This window comes from Polistes canadensis, unplaced genomic scaffold, assembly GCF_001313835.1.
Source record: "Polistes canadensis isolate GaletaPanama2010 unplaced genomic scaffold, ASM131383v1 scaffold_193, whole genome shotgun sequence".
Taxonomy (NCBI): Eukaryota; Metazoa; Arthropoda; class Insecta; order Hymenoptera; family Vespidae; genus Polistes; species Polistes canadensis.
Genome location: NW_014569740.1, coordinates 98,164 through 118,896, shown reverse-complemented (window position 1 = coordinate 118,896; position 20,733 = coordinate 98,164). Strand labels below are relative to the sequence as shown.

The following is a 20,733-nucleotide window of genomic DNA, read 5'->3' as shown; positions in this document are numbered from 1 at the left end:
GAAAATATATAGAAATATATCTATTTTAATGCTTTATATATATTATTTAATTAATACTATCTCTATATATTTTCTCTCTCTGATATTTTTTTCTTTCACTGTCATTATTCATATATGGAGATGCAAGTTATCTTCACAATAACAATCATATTTAAAAAAAAAATACAGAAACGTATAAATTCAGTCTACTATCATTAATACTTTGACCCACTCTAACCTTATTATTAGGTTATGCGAGAGAATCTTATAAAGTCGAGTATTATAATAAATTTCTTTTGAAAGATTCTATATATATAAACGTACATAATTATATATATACTTTATTAATAATATACTTAAAATTTCTTTGTATGTAAGTGTATTTTAATATATTATATTTTATTATATATTTTTTAATTTATTACATAATTTCTTTACAGATAAAATGATCAAGTTAAGTTTACGACTACCGAAATTGAAGATTCATCATATTAAAGATAATATTAAGATTAATAATAATAGACAGTATTCAGATTTTATAAAAGTAGTTGAAGTAGGACCAAGAGATGGATTACAAAATGAACCAAAGATTGTACCTACTAATACGAAAATTCAATTAATAAATAAATTATCTGAAACAGGTTTGCGTACTATTGAAACGACAAGTTTTGTATCACCAAAATGGATACCACAAATGGCAGATAATATTGAATTATATACGCAAATAAAAAAGAATCCTGATATATCGTACCCAGTACTAGTACCAAATTTGATAGGATTAGATAATGCATTAAAAGTAGGCATTAAGGAAATAGCAATTTTTGGAGCAGCGTCAGAAACATTTACAAAAAAAAACATTAATTGTTCTATAGAGGAAAGTGTAACAAACTTTACAGCTGTGATTAAACAAGCTAAAAAACAAAATGTAAAAGTTAGAGGTTATATTTCTTGTATCGTTGGCTGTCCTTACGAAGGATACATAGAGCCTAAAATTGTAGTTAACTTATCTTCATTAATGTTAGATCTTGGATGTTATGAAATATCTTTAGGAGATACAATTGGTGTAGGAACACCTAAATACATTAAACGACTTCTGAAAGAATTACAGAAGATATCATCCTGTGATATGTCTAAATTTGCTTTACATTGTCACGATACTTATGGTCAAGCAATAGCAAATATATATGTTGGTCTTGAAAATGGCATTAGAGTATTTGATTCTTCCGTTGCTGGGCTTGGAGGATGTCCGTATGCTGCTGGTGCTTCAGGAAACGTTGCAACTGAGGATTTGTTATACCTTTTACACGGGCAAGGCTTAGAAACTGGAGTAAATATAAATAAAATAGTAGAAATAGGTAATTATATCTGTAAGGAATTAAATAGAAAGAATCAATCTAAAGCTGGACTTGCTATCTTTGCCAAAAAACGTCATCAATTTTAAATAAATATATATATATATAAACAAACTGTATGTTAAAGTTTGTTTGTATTATTTAAGTCATATTTATAAGTGCATTTAATAATACAAATTGTGATCGTTATATATATATATATATATATATATATACATATACATGTACNTACATGTACATATATATATTATATTTCAAATCCAGAATATCAATCACATGTTAATATACAAGTATACAAGTAAATATTTAAAAAGTACATTATAATACATACGTAATATTAAAATAATACAAGAAAAAATATATATATAGAATTAACCATGTACATTAAACCTGTTACGAAATATTTGATAATTCCTGTAATATAGCCTGTGTATCTAATGTACTGAGATCAATTGATCCTCGAGTATCGATGACAACACCAGTTACCTATAAGATTTATAAGTTTGATTAATTAATTTTACTATTAATATTATTAATTTTAAATGCATAATATATATTTATATATATTTACCATATCTTCGAAAAAAGCTGTATGATTAGGTTTTTCAGAATATCTTTCGTACTGATCTAAATTATCTCGCAATTTTAAAGTAAGACTATCATAATTTTGTATTATAATAGACATAATTTGTTGTTCGGATGGAGTAGATAAGCTTTCGCTAGTTAACCATGCTGTTATTTTTGGTGAAAAATGATTAACAATATCTCTCATATTAACTAATGAATTAGTTAATTTAAGTGCATGTTCTTTATATTCATATGATTCACTCGTTGAATATCTTAATGCTGTAATATATAAAATAATATGATTATCTTTAACATAACTAATTATTTCTTTCATTTATATAATAATTTGTAAATAGACAAAAAATATATTTACCCATAGCATTTAAATTAGTGAAAATAAGTTTCATTCGTATAATTTCATAAAATAATTCATCATAACTACTTGACGAAGATAAAAATGTATCTCCATATGTAATGAAAAAGTTCAAAATATTAGCAACCTATGAAAGCCAATAGTATATTATAATTTTTTGAAAGCTTCTTTCGTTTAGTCACTTTACCTGAATAGCTAATGGAAAAATATTCATTTTTTTAATCAGATGGCTCTCATGAGTAGTAAGGAATTTCAAAAGATTAATTAAGGCAGTCCAAAGATCTCTCCATTGATATCCAAGTCTGACTCTGCATCTTTTTTGGTAACACAAAAGTCTTTGCAATACACCGATACATTGGTGATATAATTCAAGAGGAAACTTCTTCATCATGTGCGATGTTATAAATTCGACTAGTAAATCTGAAATAAAATGATGTTAATTTAATATTTTTCATAAAATACATGTGACTAACACGTAATATATAATATAATAATTATACCAAGTAATGTAGCCGCAAGAGGTTGTGCAGGTGCTACTTTATCCTGTAACTTTCTATGATGCATGGGTACTCTGTGTAACTGTACTCTAAACGCTAAATTAGCATCATGCATCAAACTATTTGCATATTGATCTTCTGCAATGCAGCTTAATATTAGGAAACATAATTTGACATTATTCATTATCGCCTCTGTTCTTATAACCTGCATAACTATAGAACTGAAATGATACAAAATTGTTTGAAGATATAAACTACTAATAAATAAATTGATTTTAATTGATTTGTTTGTACTGTGATACATTACCAATATTGTAAAAATGTAGCAAGTAAATTAAATGGCTGTGCCATAACATCTGGTGGTTGAGCTCCAGGAGCTACAGCATTAGGACCAAGAGTATTATTTGGCGAAGGCGGAGCACTCGTATCACTTTGTGTATATGCCAATGTAGTTACAAAATTACGATTTAAATGTGTGGCCTCGTATAAAGCTAATAATAAAGCATTATTTGCGCGAACTTGTTGCGTTTTAGCTTCCTCTTCTCCAACAAACATACTACCAACAATACTTGTTAAAGATGATAACCATGACGCTTGTATTTCTATAAAAATTAATTATTTTATAAGAAAATAATTTTGTATATAAATCAACACACACACAATGTATATATTTTTAAATAAATTTAAATTCTACATTACCTGTTCTTTGTTGAGCGAATTGTCTACAAAATTCAGTCAATGAACTTGATATTACTTGTCCGTATCCATTAAGTGCTAACTCATCGTCGAGAATTGATAATTTAACAATGTAAGGATTTGTACTTTCATGCTTTCTATAGTTAACTAAAAGTGTTAACAATAGAACTGCATCATGACCATGACGATTTCTGGCTCCTGTATCTCTCAATAACTAGAACAAATATATGATTAGTAATACTTAATAAAAGCATAATTATATTTATGCTTACTTGTACACTTACTTGAACTAAAGACTCGAAAACACTATTAAGCATCACATATTCCAGTAGTGTATTCTGGCTTACGTTATCCATTCCGGTAACAATAATGAGTAATAGTTTTAAACACAAAGCTTTTAAGCTATCAGGATATTCACCTAAAGAATATTATTATAAAATACATAGAGACAATTATTAACAAACATATCTAAAAAAAAATAAGTAATTAATTTAAATTACCTGTTAAAAAATTATTACAATGTTGCATTAATGTTGTCATTCTCTGTTCAGCGGAATTAAATCCTACAAGGATATCTATTAAGTTAAATCCGCAATCTCCCTGACTAGCCTTTTTATACATGGATTGAATAACAGCTGCTAAAGTTTGTAATGCATATACTACTCTAAATGGATGTTCGTCAACTAATGTATCCACGCAATGACATACTAAAGCATTTAAATTTTCTCTGCTTGCATTCAATTGTTCTAACGTCATATGAAGAATTTCACTTTCGATGTGAGGAACCTATAAACAAATAATTATTAAGATAAATTTATTATGATAGTTTCTAATTTGGTAAGTATTGTTAATTCTATTTTATATTAAATTACCTTACCATAGGTTTAATAAGAAATAACTCATTCCAAAAATTTGGATGTGCCAAAGTTAAATCCTCTCCTTTAAAAAAACTTTCATAAATAGGTACAAGCTTTCCTTTGTGCTGACGTTTAGAGCCAGAACCACTCCGCTTACGCATTGCCATTGTCATGATGATTTATTCTTCTTTGATCATTCCTCTTATCTAGAAAACAATTGTTTATTAATAAAAACATCGATATTAAATATTTCATGTAAATTAATACGGTTCCTACTATAGTAAAGAATATGCTGCATTGAAAAAAATAAACTATTTTATTATATATTATAAAATAATATTAATATTGCATAGCGATGATAATAATATATATAATTAATCAATAATCTACTCTTGACACCTGCAACTTGCATGTTCTTGTCAAATTAATGCACATGCAATACTATTTTATAACCTAACTTTTATATGATATATACAAATCTTAGAGGTTATAATTATATAAATTACATTGACATAATCGTAATTTAATTTAATATACATAAATAATAAAATAAATAAAATTACAATCAAAATATAAATTAAAAGTATATACTTACAAACATAACTTGAAATTATCTCTGTCTTAAAAATTTGTATATTTGATTTTTCTGGAAAAAATACAGTATGTATATTATAAATAAAATATTTGACGAGTGGCGAATAAATTGTTAATTTTCAAATGGTTTTTTTATGAAAACAATACATACGTTTATAAATACCACTCATGGAAGAATGACAGACCGCTATGAAGCGGCCCCGACCGCCATAAATATACTTATCAGAATATTTTCAAGTGCATACTTTGCTAAGTATACATTCATATTGATTTTCGTTCAAACAAATAAGAAATTAAACGATTATTGTGTTGCCACCATAAAATATCTTTTCCTTTCTAATCCTATAAATAAAAAGATATATACTTTACATATATATTCTATAAATATTTTTAATAATAGTGACTTTTAAAAATACCGCCAATTGATGACGTAATATCTATAACTAGATATTAGGTAATTTATTGGTCAATTGTAAACAGATTATTAAAATTCTATTTCTAAATATTCTATTAGTCTTAATTACAAAATATATAATTAAATATGCATTATAAAAACATAACATTAAATAGGAAAGAAAAAAGGGATTATTATTAATTGTATTTACAAAAAATATTATATATTACATATCATATGTCAATGGAATAATCGATAATCGAATTACATGTAAACAAGTGGGTTCGTATAATTAATTGCATGAATTCATGTTTTCCGATGTTTATTATATCGATGTTGTTTACAGTTTATATGGTAATATGATACAAAAAAAAAAAGAATTTAATCCGATAAATATCATGATGCAATAAGTAACTTTATATAAAACGTTTTCATGTTTTTTTTTGTGATTTTAATGATTAGTTATTTTATCGAACATGGTTGATCCGCGTTATTGTTTACGTAATATCCGGTACACATTATTTATCAATTGTATGAATAATACTTCTTGATAATCTTTGGAATAGATTGTATGTTTTTCAAAATATATAACAAGTATTTAGTTCTTTCCAAAGAATTATTAATACGCGAAGATTATATAAAGTACTATATAGATCATAGTTAGAAAGGTAGTATAAATTTAAATATGGCGGTAATCCTATCAGCTGATACCGTCTGCTGGAATGACGGATTGCAATTTGGTTAACTGGTCTGTTTAGACCAGTCATTTTGGTGCAAGTATTCTATTTAGTGATGATTATTTTTATATGATTCACACGTGTACAAAGATATTGAATTATTGGTTTCCCATGACGTAAAAATAAATAGAATTATATCCAATGTTGACAGAATTTAAAGGGAACAGATTTTGTAACCTGCGTCACTGACAGGTGGTGGTGCAGGAATGCAGTTAAACACATAAAATTTGTTTTTTTTTTCAATTATATCATTATCGAATTAGTATTTGAATAAATTTCCAATCCCAAGAAGATCCGGCTGTGATGAGTGACTCCGAACAGCGGCAACTGCACGTGCCTTATCGAGAATATCACAGTCAGAACAATACCAATCCTCCTGCTTTGATTGAAACTGACGCATTAGTAGATCTGTCAGTAACATCAAATAGTTGTGTCTCACGAAATTTGTCTACAGAACTACTCCCAGACGTAGAATTTGTTCCAAACATAAGTAGCGATCAAACTATAGCCATTGATTCAACTGGGATAGACCGGGAGAGCCAGCCTCTCCTTGGTCGATTGGAACTTGATGTTACCTTTAATCGATTCCCTGGTATGTTGTTACAACTAAGCTTTTTTTATATTTTCTTTTTATATTATAACTCTGCTGTAATTAATATAATTTATGAGAGCAGTATACATAGATATCAAAGGATTTAATAAATCTAATTCATGATATTAATTTCTTCCTCGTAGATGATCCACAATTTTCAGAACTAGTATGGCAAGCAGAATGTGCAATAGACAATGGAATCTTTCCTGAAAGAATATATCAAGGTTCAAGTGGAAGTTATTTTGTAAAGAATTCGGCAGGGGTAAGGTATAATTTTCCAGATTTTTGTAATATATTAAATAATAAAGTAATATACATTTGCTTGCGAACGCTTGTTATAGATACTTTGTCTATATAATATATAGAAGACTAACTTGTAATATCGATATTATATATTACAGAAGGTGATAGGTGTTTTTAAACCGAAGGATGAAGAACCTTATGGAAGATTAAATCCAAAATGGACAAAATGGATGCACAAACTTTGTTGTCCGTGTTGTTTTGGAAGGAGTTGTTTGATACCAAATCAAGGATATTTAAGCGAGGCTGGAGCCAGTTTAGTTGACCGCAAATTAGGCCTTGGCATTGTGCCGAATACTAGAGTAGTTAAACTTGTCAGTAAAACTTTTAACTATCCACGTTTAGATCGTCAAAAAGCACGTATGAAACAAGCCATCATGGATCAGTTTCCTACAGTTGGCTCGCATTTCAATCGTATTAGTTTACCTCCTAAAGTTGGATCCTTCCAAGTATTTGTAGATGCTTATAAAGATGCAGATTATTGGCTAAGAAGATGGGAACATGAACCTTTATCGCCACGCTTGAGTCTTAAATTTCAGCATCAATTTGAACGTTTGGTTATTCTAGATTATATTATCAGAAATACAGATAGAGGTAATTCTATGTGTATATTTAAAAAAAAGATCTTTATAATATTAATTTTCCCTCGCACTGTAAATAAATATAAGTCTTTTTTTTTTTGTAGGTAACGATAATTGGCTTATTAAGTATGATAATGGCGCAGAAAAAAATGGATCAGAACGTGGAGAAGTTAAAATAGCAGCGATAGATAATGGTCTGGCATTTCCATTCAAACACCCTGATTCTTGGCGTGCTTATCCTTATCATTGGGCATGGTTAAGTCAAGCAAAACAACCATTCAGCGAAGATACGCGTGCATTAGTTTTGCCACAGCTTTCTGATCAAAATTTTGTACAAGATCTTTGCGATGATTTGTACCAATTATTCAAAGTGAGTTACAGTTTTATTTACTGATTTTTGTAAAATTTATTACTGCAAATATTATTTTATAAATTTATTATTATCTTTTACTGGTGCAGCAAGATAAAGGATTCGACAGACATCACTTTGACAGGCAAATGAGCGTAATGCGAGGACAGATTTTAAATTTACAACAGGCATTGAAAGATGCAAAAAGTCCAGTGCAGTTAGTTCAAATGCCTGCTGTTATAGTTGAAAAGTATATATCACATATACTTATTTCAAACATTAATATTATAAAAAGAGATACAATATTATAAATAATATTTACTTTTCAGAGCCAAGGGAAATGGCACACGAAGTTTGTTCTTATTTTCTGATACATTCACACAGCGCTTCCAAAATAAGAGTCCCTTTTTCTCTTGGTGTTAAGCATTTTTGAAAAGTGCTTAATTCAGTGTTAATAGCAGTACCAGCTAAGAAAAGGAACTCTATGGTGCACTGTAAAGCTTGGATTACTTCTTTATTTAGATATTCATCTTTTGTCATCATAAGAATTTGATTTTCGATATAATTTTAAAATTAATTGATTAATGCTTATGTTTAATCTATCTTCTATTTATAATCTCTCTCATTTTAATTAAGGCATAACTAGCATTCGTATAAAAATATTATAAACAGTAAATATATCATATTAAAACCAATTTTTTTTTTTTAAATAGACATAATACGAAATAAAACAGAGTCATAATGAGTACAATTGGATGATAGGATGTATCGGTTATAATATATATTTATAACAAAAATGAACATACATTTCTACAATTTAGAGAGAAACTGCTCATACATGAATATATAAACATGCATTATTGGCAAATACATGTTATATAGTATAACTTGTGCCAATCACTTAATGCAAAGTGCACTGATACATGTGTGTCATGTGCCTTTGTGTGCATATATTTAATAATATCGCGAGAGTAAAATATTTTACTGTGATGGAAGAAAGAAATCATCACAGTGATAAATATGAAGAACAAACATTTTTAAATGTAATTAAAATAGAAAACTATATTGTTATCACGCCTATATATATTTTTCTGGGATATTATTATCTGTAAAAATCGAGATTATTTTGTACATGTTTCTCTTTTCTTCCCTCTAGAACAAATAGTTTCTTTATTTAAAAAAAAATTACTTTTGCTAGTTAAAGTCACTATATTAGTTGTAAATATATCATACAATTTATATGATACTAAAATAAATATCAGAGATTCCTCTTTATTTATTAATTACTTTACTGTTTATTAGACAATATAAACAATAAAGAATATGGCTCACTTTTTGCAGAGTTTATTGCTCATGTATTAAATAAATTGATTGTGCAGAAACTATGTAAAATAAAGTGAGTCAATAAGTTCAATTGTTTTGTATATATATATAAAAAAAAAATCAGCTATAATATGCTGCTTATACTTAGAATATATGCTGACAATTTTATATTTGCTTTTTATTTATTATCATCATTAAATTTAATTGATCAATCCTGGATATTTAAATCAATACGCAAAATCTATTAAAAATATTTAACATGACATTTAATCCTTAATCCAAATTTTTTAAATGTCACAAATTTTGACATCTATATAAAGACCTTTGTTATATTTTTAATTATATTTTTATATTCTTTATACAAGATTTTTCACACCCAAAGAATATATTTGACAAGATATTTGATGTAAAGTTATATAATACATTTGATTACATTTAATTATAATAAATTCATTGATAAAATGGAAGTAGTAGAAGTTTGCACTGAAAGGAAACATTGTGTAGCCCAATCCAAGGATAATTTACAATTGGGCCATAATAAAGTAATTGTTTTCTATAAAAATATAATGATCATATTTCTTGAATATTTGTATAATGTTATCTGTAGATTTTTATTAATAATTGATGATCGTTTATTTATAAATGGGAAGTATCAAATTAAAACATTATTACGCGATCCTATGAATATAATTAAATTTAAATATATGATTTCTTATTTAGAGTATGGGAAGATATGTACAACCACCAAGAGTCAAATCATTTGCTCCTGAAAAATGCTACAGACCTCCATCGAAACCACTCGATACTTATACAACATATCATCTTTCGTATATTAATATGGATCCAAGAACAGCACGATCTATTCGAGCTCAACCTTATCGTCCAATTCAAACGCTTCTTAAATCGGATGAAAAATTTGCAAACGAGACAACAAGTAAAATGAGTTATCAACCTATTTGGCGTATGGCTACGAGAAAACCAATTAAGCCTAAGTTTAGGTATATGTAAAATTACTTTTTGTTTATTTTGAATTGACACACTGGAAAGATTTCATTTCAATTGAATGACATAAATATTATTTCAATTGTAGACCTTTGCTGGGTCGTAGTGGAACATTCGAAAGTGCCACTACAACTAAATGCGATTACATTCCAAAATATGCAGAAAAGTTAGATATGATAATACCTTGTGAAAATATAAGAATAAGCTCAAGTCCTTTAGATGCTAATACGACAGCGGGTCTTTCTTATGTAAATCCTGGCATAATACAACCTGCTACTAGCTTTAAACCCATAACAAGATACCAACGACCTAGTCATTCAGTTTCAAAGGATACTACTCAAAAATTAAGTTATCAACCTTTTGCTGTTGGCAAAAAAGAAAAGTTTCCATGGGCACAGAAATCTACATATAAGTATGTATACTTATATTATTTTATTCAGGAAGGATTTAAAAAAATATTACTTTTTCTGCGAGGTCCCCAAAAGTTGCAATGTGTGGGAAGACTATTTATTCTGATAGTTATTTGGAAAGTGAAGTATATGAGAAGATGAAACCATATATTCCTTGCATAGCAAACATATTACCTAGTAAAGCAGAATTTTTAGATAAGACTATTTATAAAGAAAGTTATTTGCCCTGTGATATAGAAAAAACAAAGAAAATCGTTCCTCCAGCTAATATTTTCATATCAAGTGAAAAAATATCTACCGACACAACAAGCAAGGTAAGACAAAAAATTTTAATAAAATATAATAAATAATTATAAAGAGATAGAATCATAAATAGAGCTTCTTATTGTATGATATAGTTGAGCTATCAACCAGTGTGGTGTAAGAAACGTTCTCCAATCTTACCACATAGTAGAAAAATGATAGAAGGTTCAATGCAAAGTGAAACTACAAATCGTGTTGACTTTTCACCCAAAATGAGTATACCTCCAAAAATGATTATTCCATGCAGTAGTATTCGTATACCTAATGATCCTATTGTCGACAAAACAACAACTGGATTATCGTTTATACATCCTGGCCAATTAGAACGTGTTAAAAGTTTTAAGCCTGTTACTGATTATTGCAGGTATCATATTTATAATATTTATAACATATATATATAGATAATGTTATATTAATCAATAATTAATATTTTAAATTATCAAATTTTGTATTTTATAGACCTATTACTAAGGTAGATTCTGAGACGATAAATAAATTATCATACCAAGCTTGGATGCCAATTCCTAAAATGGATATACCATGGGCACGTCGAACTACATATCAAGTTCCTAAAGATCCAATGATTACAGATACAATCTATCAGATGAGTTATCCTTTACCAGGATATTATATTGAAAATGAATGTCCATGTGCGGAGTAAAAATGTTGATATATCAATAGTTCTGAAAAAATATTACATAGCTTTCAAATTTAGTTATATATATATATATTATAATTAAATTCTGAAAGTATGATGTTACCTTTTTGATAAATGATATTTTTATTTTAAAGCAATTTTTGATCACAATATACATAAAAAGATATAATACACTTAATATACTTGCAGCACCTTTTTACTTGCACTGATAGGACTAATAACATTGTGTACTTAATATATAGATTTTTATGAAGATTTGTAAGGGCTTGGATCAAAACATTTGATTGCGCATAAATACATAAGCGCTACTTATGTTACATTTATATTATAATTACTGTATACAGGAGATTAATATATAAGAGCGCAATATTTATCTTTTACGGAGGATAAAATTATTCTCAATAATAAAATAAACTCTAATCTTTGATAAAAGGATCAATAGACAATATTAACGTACATTTGCCTAAAGATTCGACTTATGTAATGATAAATATAAAAAGAGACAACAATGTGTGCAGTCCTAATAGGGACAAAATTCAGCATATATATGTAATGGTGCTTTACATATGAATAACAATTGATAATTCTTTAATAATAATACGTATAAGACAGGGGAGAGATTGCAGAGCTCGAATATGAAACACAACTAATTAAGCTACAATAATATATAAATACGTATGTATATATATATATATACGTACGTATATATATATATATATCTTTCTTTTCACGTATGTGTGTGTATATGTGTGCCTAAACAAAATATTTATAAATAAAAGAAAATTTAGTCATTATGCACAAACGCAATTTTTATGAGTTATTAAAAATAGCATAATTATATACCACATACAAACGTTTCATGTTAGATTATAAAATTTAGATTTTTGTTAAAAAATATTAGTTTAATGGTAATTCATTATATACCAAGCATTTTATACCATCACATGTTTATATGATCTCTGAGATACCTTAATAAAATATACTTAAAAATAAAGAATCCTCTTTTGTAAATATTTTTCAAAACTCGCAAATCATTTTATAAATATTGAAGTTTTGAAGTGTAAGGCACATATTTAGATCACATCAACGTTACCATATGCATATAAGTCTGCATTTATCTCATTCTATATTGTACTACTTTAAATCTACATATTCATCAGATATTTAACAGAAAGTACTAAGAAAGCTTAACAATTTCTACATGTTTTCGTGATTAAAAATGGAAAAATGATTGTCCATTTTATATATTCTGTTGTACTCTCTTCAAATCTATTGTCAATAGACCTTTTTGAATCTGACATGTAATTATTACACGATAATTCGTAATATTTTCATTAGAAAAATTACAATGAATTATTATAATTATCTTTTATATAAAATATAAAAAAAATTGTAATACATGAATAAACATCTGAATAATTATTTGTATTTATTACAAAAAGAAATCACGATCAAAGAGAAAATAAAAGTTATTTTCACACACATATAAATGAATAATTCATAGTCTTTCTTTATCATTACGTAAAATATAAATTTGCTGATATTTATCGTTGTTTCTACCATATCTTATATATAGATCATTATCTATGATTTTTTTTTGTACCCAGTGTTTTTCATATCTTACAATGACTTAAAACTAAAATAAATGGTTAATGAAAAGCAAAACTAAGTAAAAAATATACCCACTATAATTAAAAATCTATATATATTTAAAAAATATTAATATCGTTATATCGTATTAAAGAATAATTCCTTTCATTTTTCAATAGAATTTTCAATTATAAATTGACGCAAATAAACAAAATTTTATATTAAAATTGATAATTAGATTTAAATAAAATTCTCATAATATATAAACTCGTTACTTATATAACCATAACAATATTAAATTCTATTTTATAAATTTGTGTATAGTATATATCTATGCATATTTTAAGAAATATTGCACTTATACGATAGAGATTTATAATCGAAGGATATATTATGATATTATTATTAATTTTTTTTTTTTCCATTTTTAGATAAGTATGATCTGCCTCTACCATAAATCCCTCCCCTGTTAAATAACAAATGATCTCGAATCATATATTGCATGGATTATAATATCCAAGAAGAATAGAGATCGAAAATGAAGGTATACGATGGCAACCTACAACTTTTTTGCACCAATATACCTACTGCGGTTTGGTGTTGTATGACTGCATTAACTCGGAAAAAACGAAACCATTAAATTGGTCCAAGTTGAGATTCTCGTCGATAGTGGATAGTTCACCATTGCCCATCAAAACCACATAGTCCATGTCCGAGTTTGGTCGCCCACCAATACCTGAGTGGCCGAGACCCGAAGCATAGCTACCACAAATCAAAACACAACTCCAATCACTGGCAATCTCATCAACTATTGAGAAACATATAACGTAATATAAGCTGCTACGCTTTTTTCTTTTTTTTTTTCTTTTTTGTTTTTTTGTTTGTTTGTTGCATAGGGCTTAACTTTGTGAAAATTTTGTGACCGAGTAGCTGGATAGCCGGTACAACACGGCAAGGGATAGTACAAACCACAAAACACCCACCCAACCAACATTTATTTGCCACTACATTTGTAAAGAAAGAAAGAAAGAAATAAAGATAGTTTAATAGTTTAAAGAAAAAGAAAAAAACCAATATCATACCCTTTATCATTCATATTTTTCAATGCGTGAAATAATATTATGATGTTATTAATATTTATTACAGATTTCACTACGTTATTTAATTGAAAAATGAAAAAAAAAAAAAAGAAAGGAAAAAGTACATGGCAGATGCAATGTAAGCTTGTTATAAACGTAAAGAATTAAATTGCCAGTTAAATTTATAATGATTATGACAATTGGAGTTGTGTTTTGCAGAGGTAGCTTGAAAATATCTACAATTTTCCATTGTGGTTGTTGTACCGACTTGCTCCAGGCCTTTACCCTCTTCTTATTTTTATATAGAGAGTTATTATTATATCTAAATTATTAATTTTATGTAATAAAGCGATCATTAGATTAACATTGTTGTGTCTATTAACATACACATGACATATATATATATATAGATATAGATATGTATAGAAATAAGTATGTAGACATATGTACACACAATTCTAAATGTTGTATAAAAATTTAAAAAGATCAAATACTGTATTAAAGCCATGGATAAGCCGTTTAATTGAGTTATTAGTTTGTTTTTTTCTTCTTGATTTCATTAATTTTCTTTCACACTAAATGGAAGTACAAGAATACATACCATTAAGTACTTTTTAATTTTGTTTTCGTTCTTTATATCGATGTATAAAATTTAACGAGATTAACACTTTCTCTTCTAAAGCTTTTCATGTACCAACAAAAAAAAAAATAGACATAATATCCGAAGGTTCCAGAAGTTCATATCACAACCTTAATAAATGTATAAATCATCTTATTATGATCTTTCATAATATATGTGAACGTTTAGCTCAATGTTAGTATATATTACAAAATATTTAAATAATACTGAAAAATATTAGTTTATATTATTATATTTGTAATTGTATAAAAGTACAAATAACATCTACGTATATTCTATCTTTACGATTATTCTAATAAAGTGATTTATTTAATGATATTAGAACTCATAGAACCTTAAATCGATGGCAAAGTACTTCACAATGAAATTGTAATTCTAAATTTAATAGTAATTAATGTAATTATTAATTGATTGAAAATTATAATTGTTAATATCAATCTTATCAATGCTAACGATATCAATAAAAATATACGTGTATATAAGTTTTTTCTAAATCCTAAAAAAAAAAATAATATTAACCCTTTATATACTGAAAGAAAAATCAAATATCTTATGGTAAGATATTTTAAAAATTAAATGCTGCGATCAAAAACTAAATATAAAATAGATTATTATAAGAACAACGAAAATATTTGAAGATAAGAAAATTCTTAATTTAATGTAGCCCTTTAAATGCAATTTTGTTGCTTTTTTTTTTTTTTTTTGCATATAACTAATATTCCATATAGGTAAAACCAAATTAATATAATTTTGTATACTGTTGGTTTTTGTGATATCTTACTTTAATAAAGTTCTAAAAAGAGTGTTTATATCCGAGAATACAAAAAATGCATATAAAAAAAAATACTGTTATAGTTTCTGCACAGAAATTCAGAAGATATGCAAAGTAATATATATTCATAGGAATGTCACATAATTTCTTTCATTAGAATTCACTTAATTCAACACGTCAATGTATTACATATATTATTCCATATACTAGAATACAATTGGATTTCATATATCAATTTAATTGTGAGTATAGAAAAAGATTATACTCTTTATAAAATATTAAATTTATTTGCAGTCTTGTGTATAATTTTTTTTTTCTATCAAAAACATATATTTAGTATACGATATATCTGTTGAACAAAATATATTTAGTTAATGGGAGAAAAAAAAAATATAAAAAAAATCTCATACCAAAGTGATTTGTTTTTAAAGGTGAAAAAGTATGACAGTGTATAAGAGTTTCTTTTAAAACCTTCAATAATTGAAATTTCATTTTTACATTGTAAATTGAATCATAGTAAATGAAAATAAACGTCTTTTACTAAAAATCTATAATTAAAAAAAACCCCAAAACAAACAAACAAATAAATTCTAATCGAATAAAAAGTATAAAAAATTAATTGTTTCATTTTACTTATAATTAAAATGTGATAATTAATAACAATTTATATTTACTTTTGTTTAGATCTTTCATTATATATTTCTCTTTTTAATCGAACAACTAGTATAATATTTTTCATATATAATTTTAATAGATTTCGAGTCAACTTCGATCATAAGTACCGCGTGTATCTATATACAGGATGGATTATTTAATATTTGTATCTGAAATATATCTTTCATGCATTTGAAAGCAATTAAGTTATTTCATAAACGTTAAATAACTTTCTATTTCTTTTTTTTTCTTTTATTTTTTTTTTTTATATCAATATAATTTCAGAATATCTGAGATTCAGTCTCAATATTAAATTTAACTTTGCACATCTTCTATGAAATATCTATGTCAGTATCATACATGAAATTATTACTCATCTCAATTTAAAAAATACTATATCCAGAAACTGACCTGGAAGCAACAGATGGAGTATCACGTGTTACAGATGGATCTGGACTATGTGCTTGGAATATAGTAGAAGGTGTAGCAGGATAACTTCCGCTTGGACAACTTTGACCATTATTACTAACACCGACCACTGAAGAATGCGAAGGCGTTTGACTTCCTACAACTGGACCACCCCATCCAGGTACGTGTGTTACTAGCAATGGCTTAACATATCCATTTGCCGATGTTGATCGGTTTTCTGGTGTATAATATTTAGAGAAAGCGTGATCTTTCGGTATATCAGGATACAGATATAAAAGATGCTGCAAATCAGAGACTCGATCTGCTAAACTGCGGATAGCAAAATCCTTGCTTGTAAATGGTTGAAGCATAAAAACTTCTGTTTGATCTAAAATACGAAAAAGAAAAGAGTAGAGATAAATTTGTGTAAAATGTTTTTTTTTTTTTATATTATTAATATTATAATGTGTGTATTACCTCCAACCCAAGCAATGGTAACTCCTCCAAGTTCTGAATCAGAAAAACGCATTAAGAAAGTTCCTGATGCACAGTTAGCTAACATTTCTTCCGCTTGCTTTTTTCTAACAAATCCAAGAATGAATCCGTCTATCCAGGGACTCCTCAAATGTTCTCTAGTTAATTTCATAACAGCATAGAACCATTCCCAAAATGTAAAGTTTCTTTCTGGTAAGGGCTCCTTACAGAACTGAGCCCAACTAAGAAGTAAACTAGAATATTCTTGACCACCTGAATTTCCACCTCTAAATGCTTTCTCCGCGAGAAAATGAAGATTATCATCTGTTAAAGGCCTTCCCGTAGCTGATCTGAACTTAACGTTCAATGCTTCTGCTACTTGTCCCCATGGTACTTTGTCAGGTACAACAAAAGGAATTCTTCCAGGTTCTGCGAAAGCGTTGTCCCATGTAACTGTAGCCCATGCATGAGGTTCTTGATTTCCATGTACAATTACTACGACTGGTAAGCTCAAAGTCCACACTTGAAATACTAATTCACCCCCACCAACACTAAATTGAGATTGAAATAGAAGTGAAAATTTTTCATCCATAACTGACTCTGTACCCTTCTTTTCAGCTCTTTTAATCTTTTTCAATTGCATATTTCGATAACTAACTGACAGTTGTCGTGTTGCCTAAAATGAAGCATAGAGTTCTTTTTAAATCTATTTTTATTAGATTAATATATAGAAACAAAATACAACATCTCCTATAATTATTATACTTACTTGATGATATTCCATCGTTCCACTGTTATTTAAAATTTCACCACTAACTTCCCCACACTTAGCCATTTTGCCATTTTTTAATTGAATATTTGCTTGACTTTCACTAATTATGCTTACTTTTACTTGAGGCGGTGTCATATGAACATTTAATTTTCCTCCAACTAAGAGACGTACTGTACTTGTAAAACGTGTATTAGTTTTCATTACTTGTGGTGGCTGCTTTTCTATGATAAATGTACTAGTGACTAAGGAACTAAGAAGTTGCGTGATCTGTGAATTTAAAGTGGGAAGAATATCTTGTATTCCTGGGGGATCCAGGCCAAATTTCTGCTTCAAGTGTTCTGCTTCTTTTATTTGTTGTCGATTATGCCATATTAATTCTGCAAGACTTTCGCACCATTCTTGAATGGAATCTAAATTACTGTTAAACGGTGCCCCGTTTCCAGCTAATTGTTGATCCCTCTTCCACCTAAGTTACATAGATCAATTATATTACAATAAAATTCGTATGTTTAATATATTGTATATATTAATTTTTAATATATTTACCTGATTAATTCATCATCGAGAACTCTCGATTGTAATGTATTTAATCTGGCAATAGTATCTTTCAATTTATCTGCCAGTGATAAGCGTAATTGCATTAAACCCGTAGCTTTTTGATTCAATAATTGATCTTGAGTTTCTTTTTGCCTGCAATACATGTTAAAAATGATGTATTGAAATTTGATAATCCACATGCATTAATATAATGTTAATTAATATAATACCGTCTGATTTTCATTTCCAAGTCACTAATTTGTTGACTTTTCGGTTGAGTGGCAAGATGTTGCAAATGAGCATTTATTTTTGTGCATTCATGGTAACTAATAGCAAAGGCCTCCTGTTCCTGTTCCATTTTACGCAATTCTTCTCCGCTTTCTTGTGTTTTACGTCTTATAACTTCAACTTGTTGGGCTATTTCTGCGACAGAGTCTCCTACCATTAAACCAACCCGACTGGCACTCATAGTCATAATACCTCCAATATTTTCTAGCTGAGCGACAAGTTTCATTTCCGTTCCTAAGCAATGTCTAATTATTTTAAAAAGGGTAGTAGGATTGTCGGTGTATCTATGCTGTTACAAAATAATAATAAGCGATGAAAGGATAGTTGGATATATTTTTTTTTTATAAACTCTAGGCTAATATATATATATAATAAATTAAAAAAAAAAAGGCTAAATGTGTATATTTACTCTGAACATTTTGGCAGCTTCCATAAGCTTTATTTTCGTTAAAAATAAATCTTCGTTGTTTAAAGTACTTGCTTTAACTTCTAATTCTTGTATTAAAGAACCAATTAGATTAGCTATGTATTGTTCGTATTGCGGATTATCAGGTTCTATATCGGTCCTGCAATGAAAAAGAATTTACAGGTAAAGTAAATATTATTAAAAAGAATAATTAAGTAATTCTTTGATACCACATCTTACCACATTTTTTCTTCGATCCATGACGAGAGAAAGTGTCGTACTTCGATAGGAAAATGTTCACCATAAACAGAACGCACTTGTTGTAGTGCCTCCTGTGGTAATTGCTGTGCTTTAGTCCACAGGGCCATTCTGGAAGCAGTAATTTGGACTCGTAGTTCTCAGGACCCTAATAAAATCAAATAATATTAAAAATATTACTCTTCTTCAAATGATTATAATAATAATAATAATAATATTAAAAAATAATTATTTTTTATACATGGAATAAATTATTCTTACAAAAGAAAATGTTAAAAAGTTATTCGAGGCGCCATTGTTACGACATTAAATATGGTATTCCAAATATAAAACACGTTATATAAATACTTTTACCAAAAGATAACCCATCATCGATCGATGATCACGAAGATCTTAGAAAACCTAACCTCTCGAAAAAAAAATGTTCAATGTGCACCACCAAACGAAAGTAACATTAAACTTATTTTAAATTTGATCAAAACAAAAGTATATATATAAATGAAATAAATACATATGTCTATATATATATATATTATAAAAATACATACCCAAAAAAGCTTGAAATAAACTGTATACTTTAAAACTTTTAAATTAAAAAGAATAAGAAGAAGAAGAAAATGAACGAAGGAATAACTTCAAGGCGCTCACATTTATCGAAAGAAAAACTTCGTATGAGTCTAAACATATCGAATTACCTTTTCGTATATCGATAAACACTCACTTGGCACACTAACAAATTATCAAAAATTTGTCGATTATCCCAATAAAAAATATTTTTCTCATTAAAATATTATATATATATGTAAAATATTAACAGACGAAGAAGACAAATACCAATGCTTAATGATAATTTCGGATCTTAAGAGCGTATAGAATGACGTATACCGATAACGCGTAAATAGATAAGCGGAAAGAGAGAGAGGGAAAGAAAGAAAGAAAGAGAGAGAGAGAGAGAGAGAGAGAGAGAGAGAAAGAGAGAGAGAGAGAGAGAGAAAGAAGGTTTCCTTGGTGCCTAATAGAATGCGTTTTATTCACCTACTGCTGGTCCAAAAATACGAGCCTCCAGGATGTTCACTTCACGTATCACTGTCCACCCTTTCTCGTAGATGATTTATGGAATAATATTTAAATTAATAATGCAATATACACCCACGATATATTTATAAACGAATATAACGAAGCGGGGACCGGCCACACACGAGAATCTCATCAATAAGTAATCTCCCCTCTTTTCGTTGCACCCAACGTCGAAGTGCCTCCTCATGGATGAGGAATTCCGAGAATTCAAAAC

General features: G+C 27.8%; 5 protein-coding genes across 8 annotated transcripts; 3 read left to right on the top strand and 2 right to left on the bottom strand.

Annotated features, from left to right (window-relative positions):
• The first annotated feature begins 435 nt into the window (after positions 1-435).
• LOC106789622 (hydroxymethylglutaryl-CoA lyase, mitochondrial) lies at positions 436-1,483 on the top strand. Its single transcript, XM_014754000.1, has one exon. It carries the CDS (start codon positions 674-676, stop codon positions 1,418-1,420), a length of 747 nt encoding a protein of 248 aa, XP_014609486.1. The 5' UTR covers positions 436-673; the 3' UTR covers positions 1,421-1,483.
• Positions 1,484-1,560: 77 nt separating this feature from the next.
• On the bottom strand, positions 1,561-5,196 carry LOC106789640 (UPF0668 protein C10orf76 homolog). Its single transcript, XM_014754033.1, has 12 exons — positions 5,067-5,196; positions 4,917-4,967; positions 4,342-4,527; positions 3,965-4,250; positions 3,749-3,882; positions 3,468-3,678; positions 3,076-3,370; positions 2,772-2,989; positions 2,459-2,691; positions 2,272-2,398; positions 1,903-2,177; positions 1,561-1,817 (listed from the first exon to the last, which is right to left on the bottom strand). Exons 3-12 carry the CDS (start codon positions 4,492-4,494, stop codon positions 1,725-1,727), a joined length of 2,025 nt encoding a protein of 674 aa, XP_014609519.1. The 5' UTR covers positions 4,495-4,527; positions 4,917-4,967; positions 5,067-5,196; the 3' UTR covers positions 1,561-1,724.
• A 653-nt stretch (positions 5,197-5,849) lies between these two features.
• On the top strand, positions 5,850-8,987 carry LOC106789637 (phosphatidylinositol 4-kinase type 2-alpha). The gene is made up of 6 exons (XM_014754025.1): positions 5,850-6,638; positions 6,782-6,900; positions 7,040-7,532; positions 7,624-7,889; positions 7,979-8,118; positions 8,198-8,987. Exons 1-6 carry the CDS (start codon positions 6,350-6,352, stop codon positions 8,289-8,291), a joined length of 1,401 nt encoding a protein of 466 aa, XP_014609511.1. The 5' UTR covers positions 5,850-6,349; the 3' UTR covers positions 8,292-8,987.
• An 847-nt stretch (positions 8,988-9,834) lies between these two features.
• On the top strand, positions 9,835-11,593 carry LOC106789643 (stabilizer of axonemal microtubules 2-like). The gene is made up of 5 exons (XM_014754037.1): positions 9,835-10,189; positions 10,282-10,605; positions 10,668-10,917; positions 11,002-11,270; positions 11,366-11,593. Exons 1-5 carry the CDS (start codon positions 9,915-9,917, stop codon positions 11,565-11,567), a joined length of 1,320 nt encoding a protein of 439 aa, XP_014609523.1. The 5' UTR covers positions 9,835-9,914; the 3' UTR covers positions 11,568-11,593.
• A 1,963-nt stretch (positions 11,594-13,556) lies between these two features.
• Positions 13,557-20,710, bottom strand: LOC106789625 (signal transducer and activator of transcription 5B). 4 transcript variants are annotated; one of them, XM_014754003.1, is made up of 9 exons: positions 20,478-20,710; positions 19,425-19,590; positions 19,188-19,344; positions 18,721-19,067; positions 18,500-18,643; positions 17,951-18,419; positions 17,185-17,857; positions 16,711-17,095; positions 13,557-13,916 (listed from the first exon to the last, which is right to left on the bottom strand). In XM_014754003.1, the coding sequence occupies exons 2-9, from the start codon at positions 19,550-19,552 to the stop codon at positions 13,739-13,741; spliced, it is 2,481 nt and encodes an 826-aa protein (XP_014609489.1). In that variant the 5' UTR covers positions 19,553-19,590; positions 20,478-20,710; the 3' UTR covers positions 13,557-13,738. The 4 variants fall into 4 exon arrangements, with proteins under 4 accessions (XP_014609489.1, XP_014609490.1, XP_014609492.1 ...); XM_014754004.1 differs by having other exon boundaries at positions 20,482-20,665; XM_014754006.1 differs by lacking the exon at positions 20,478-20,710 and adding an exon at positions 20,138-20,360.
• Positions 20,711-20,733: the final 23 nt, after the last annotated feature.

What these genes read in the sequence shown, in the direction of transcription:
- LOC106789640 (XM_014754033.1), bottom strand. Translation starts at nt 4,494, where the DNA reads ATGACAATGGCAATGCGTAAGCGGAGTGGTTCTGGCTCTAAACGTCAG. An exon ending in TCTTGCGGCTACATTACTTG is followed by an intron (nt 2,692 to 2,771) that starts GTATAATTATTA and finishes ATTTTATTTCAG; the next exon opens with ATTTACTAGTCGAATTTATA. An exon ending in CAGCTTTTTTCGAAGATATG is followed by an intron (nt 1,818 to 1,902) that starts GTAAATATATAT and finishes TAAATCTTATAG; the next exon opens with GTAACTGGTGTTGTCATCGA.
- LOC106789637 (XM_014754025.1), top strand. Translation starts at nt 6,350, where the DNA reads ATGAGTGACTCCGAACAGCGGCAACTGCACGTGCCTTATCGAGAATAT. An exon ending in TTGTAAAGAATTCGGCAGGG is followed by an intron (nt 6,901 to 7,039) that starts GTAAGGTATAAT and finishes TATATATTACAG; the next exon opens with AAGGTGATAGGTGTTTTTAA. An exon ending in CCTGCTGTTATAGTTGAAAA is followed by an intron (nt 8,119 to 8,197) that starts GTATATATCACA and finishes TTTACTTTTCAG; the next exon opens with AGCCAAGGGAAATGGCACAC.
- LOC106789625 (XM_014754003.1), bottom strand. Translation starts at nt 19,552, where the DNA reads ATGGCCCTGTGGACTAAAGCACAGCAATTACCACAGGAGGCACTACAA. An exon ending in CTCGATGATGAATTAATCAG is followed by an intron (nt 18,420 to 18,499) that starts GTAAATATATTA and finishes TATGTAACTTAG; the next exon opens with GTGGAAGAGGGATCAACAAT. An exon ending in ACTCCATCTGTTGCTTCCAG is followed by an intron (nt 13,917 to 16,710) that starts GTCAGTTTCTGG and finishes GATTTGTGGTAG; the next exon opens with CTATGCTTCGGGTCTCGGCC.
- LOC106789643 (XM_014754037.1), top strand. Translation starts at nt 9,915, where the DNA reads ATGGGAAGATATGTACAACCACCAAGAGTCAAATCATTTGCTCCTGAA. An exon ending in GCACAGAAATCTACATATAA is followed by an intron (nt 10,606 to 10,667) that starts GTATGTATACTT and finishes TTTTTCTGCGAG; the next exon opens with GTCCCCAAAAGTTGCAATGT. An exon ending in CCTGTTACTGATTATTGCAG is followed by an intron (nt 11,271 to 11,365) that starts GTATCATATTTA and finishes TGTATTTTATAG; the next exon opens with ACCTATTACTAAGGTAGATT.
- LOC106789622 (XM_014754000.1), top strand. Translation starts at nt 674, where the DNA reads ATGGCAGATAATATTGAATTATATACGCAAATAAAAAAGAATCCTGAT.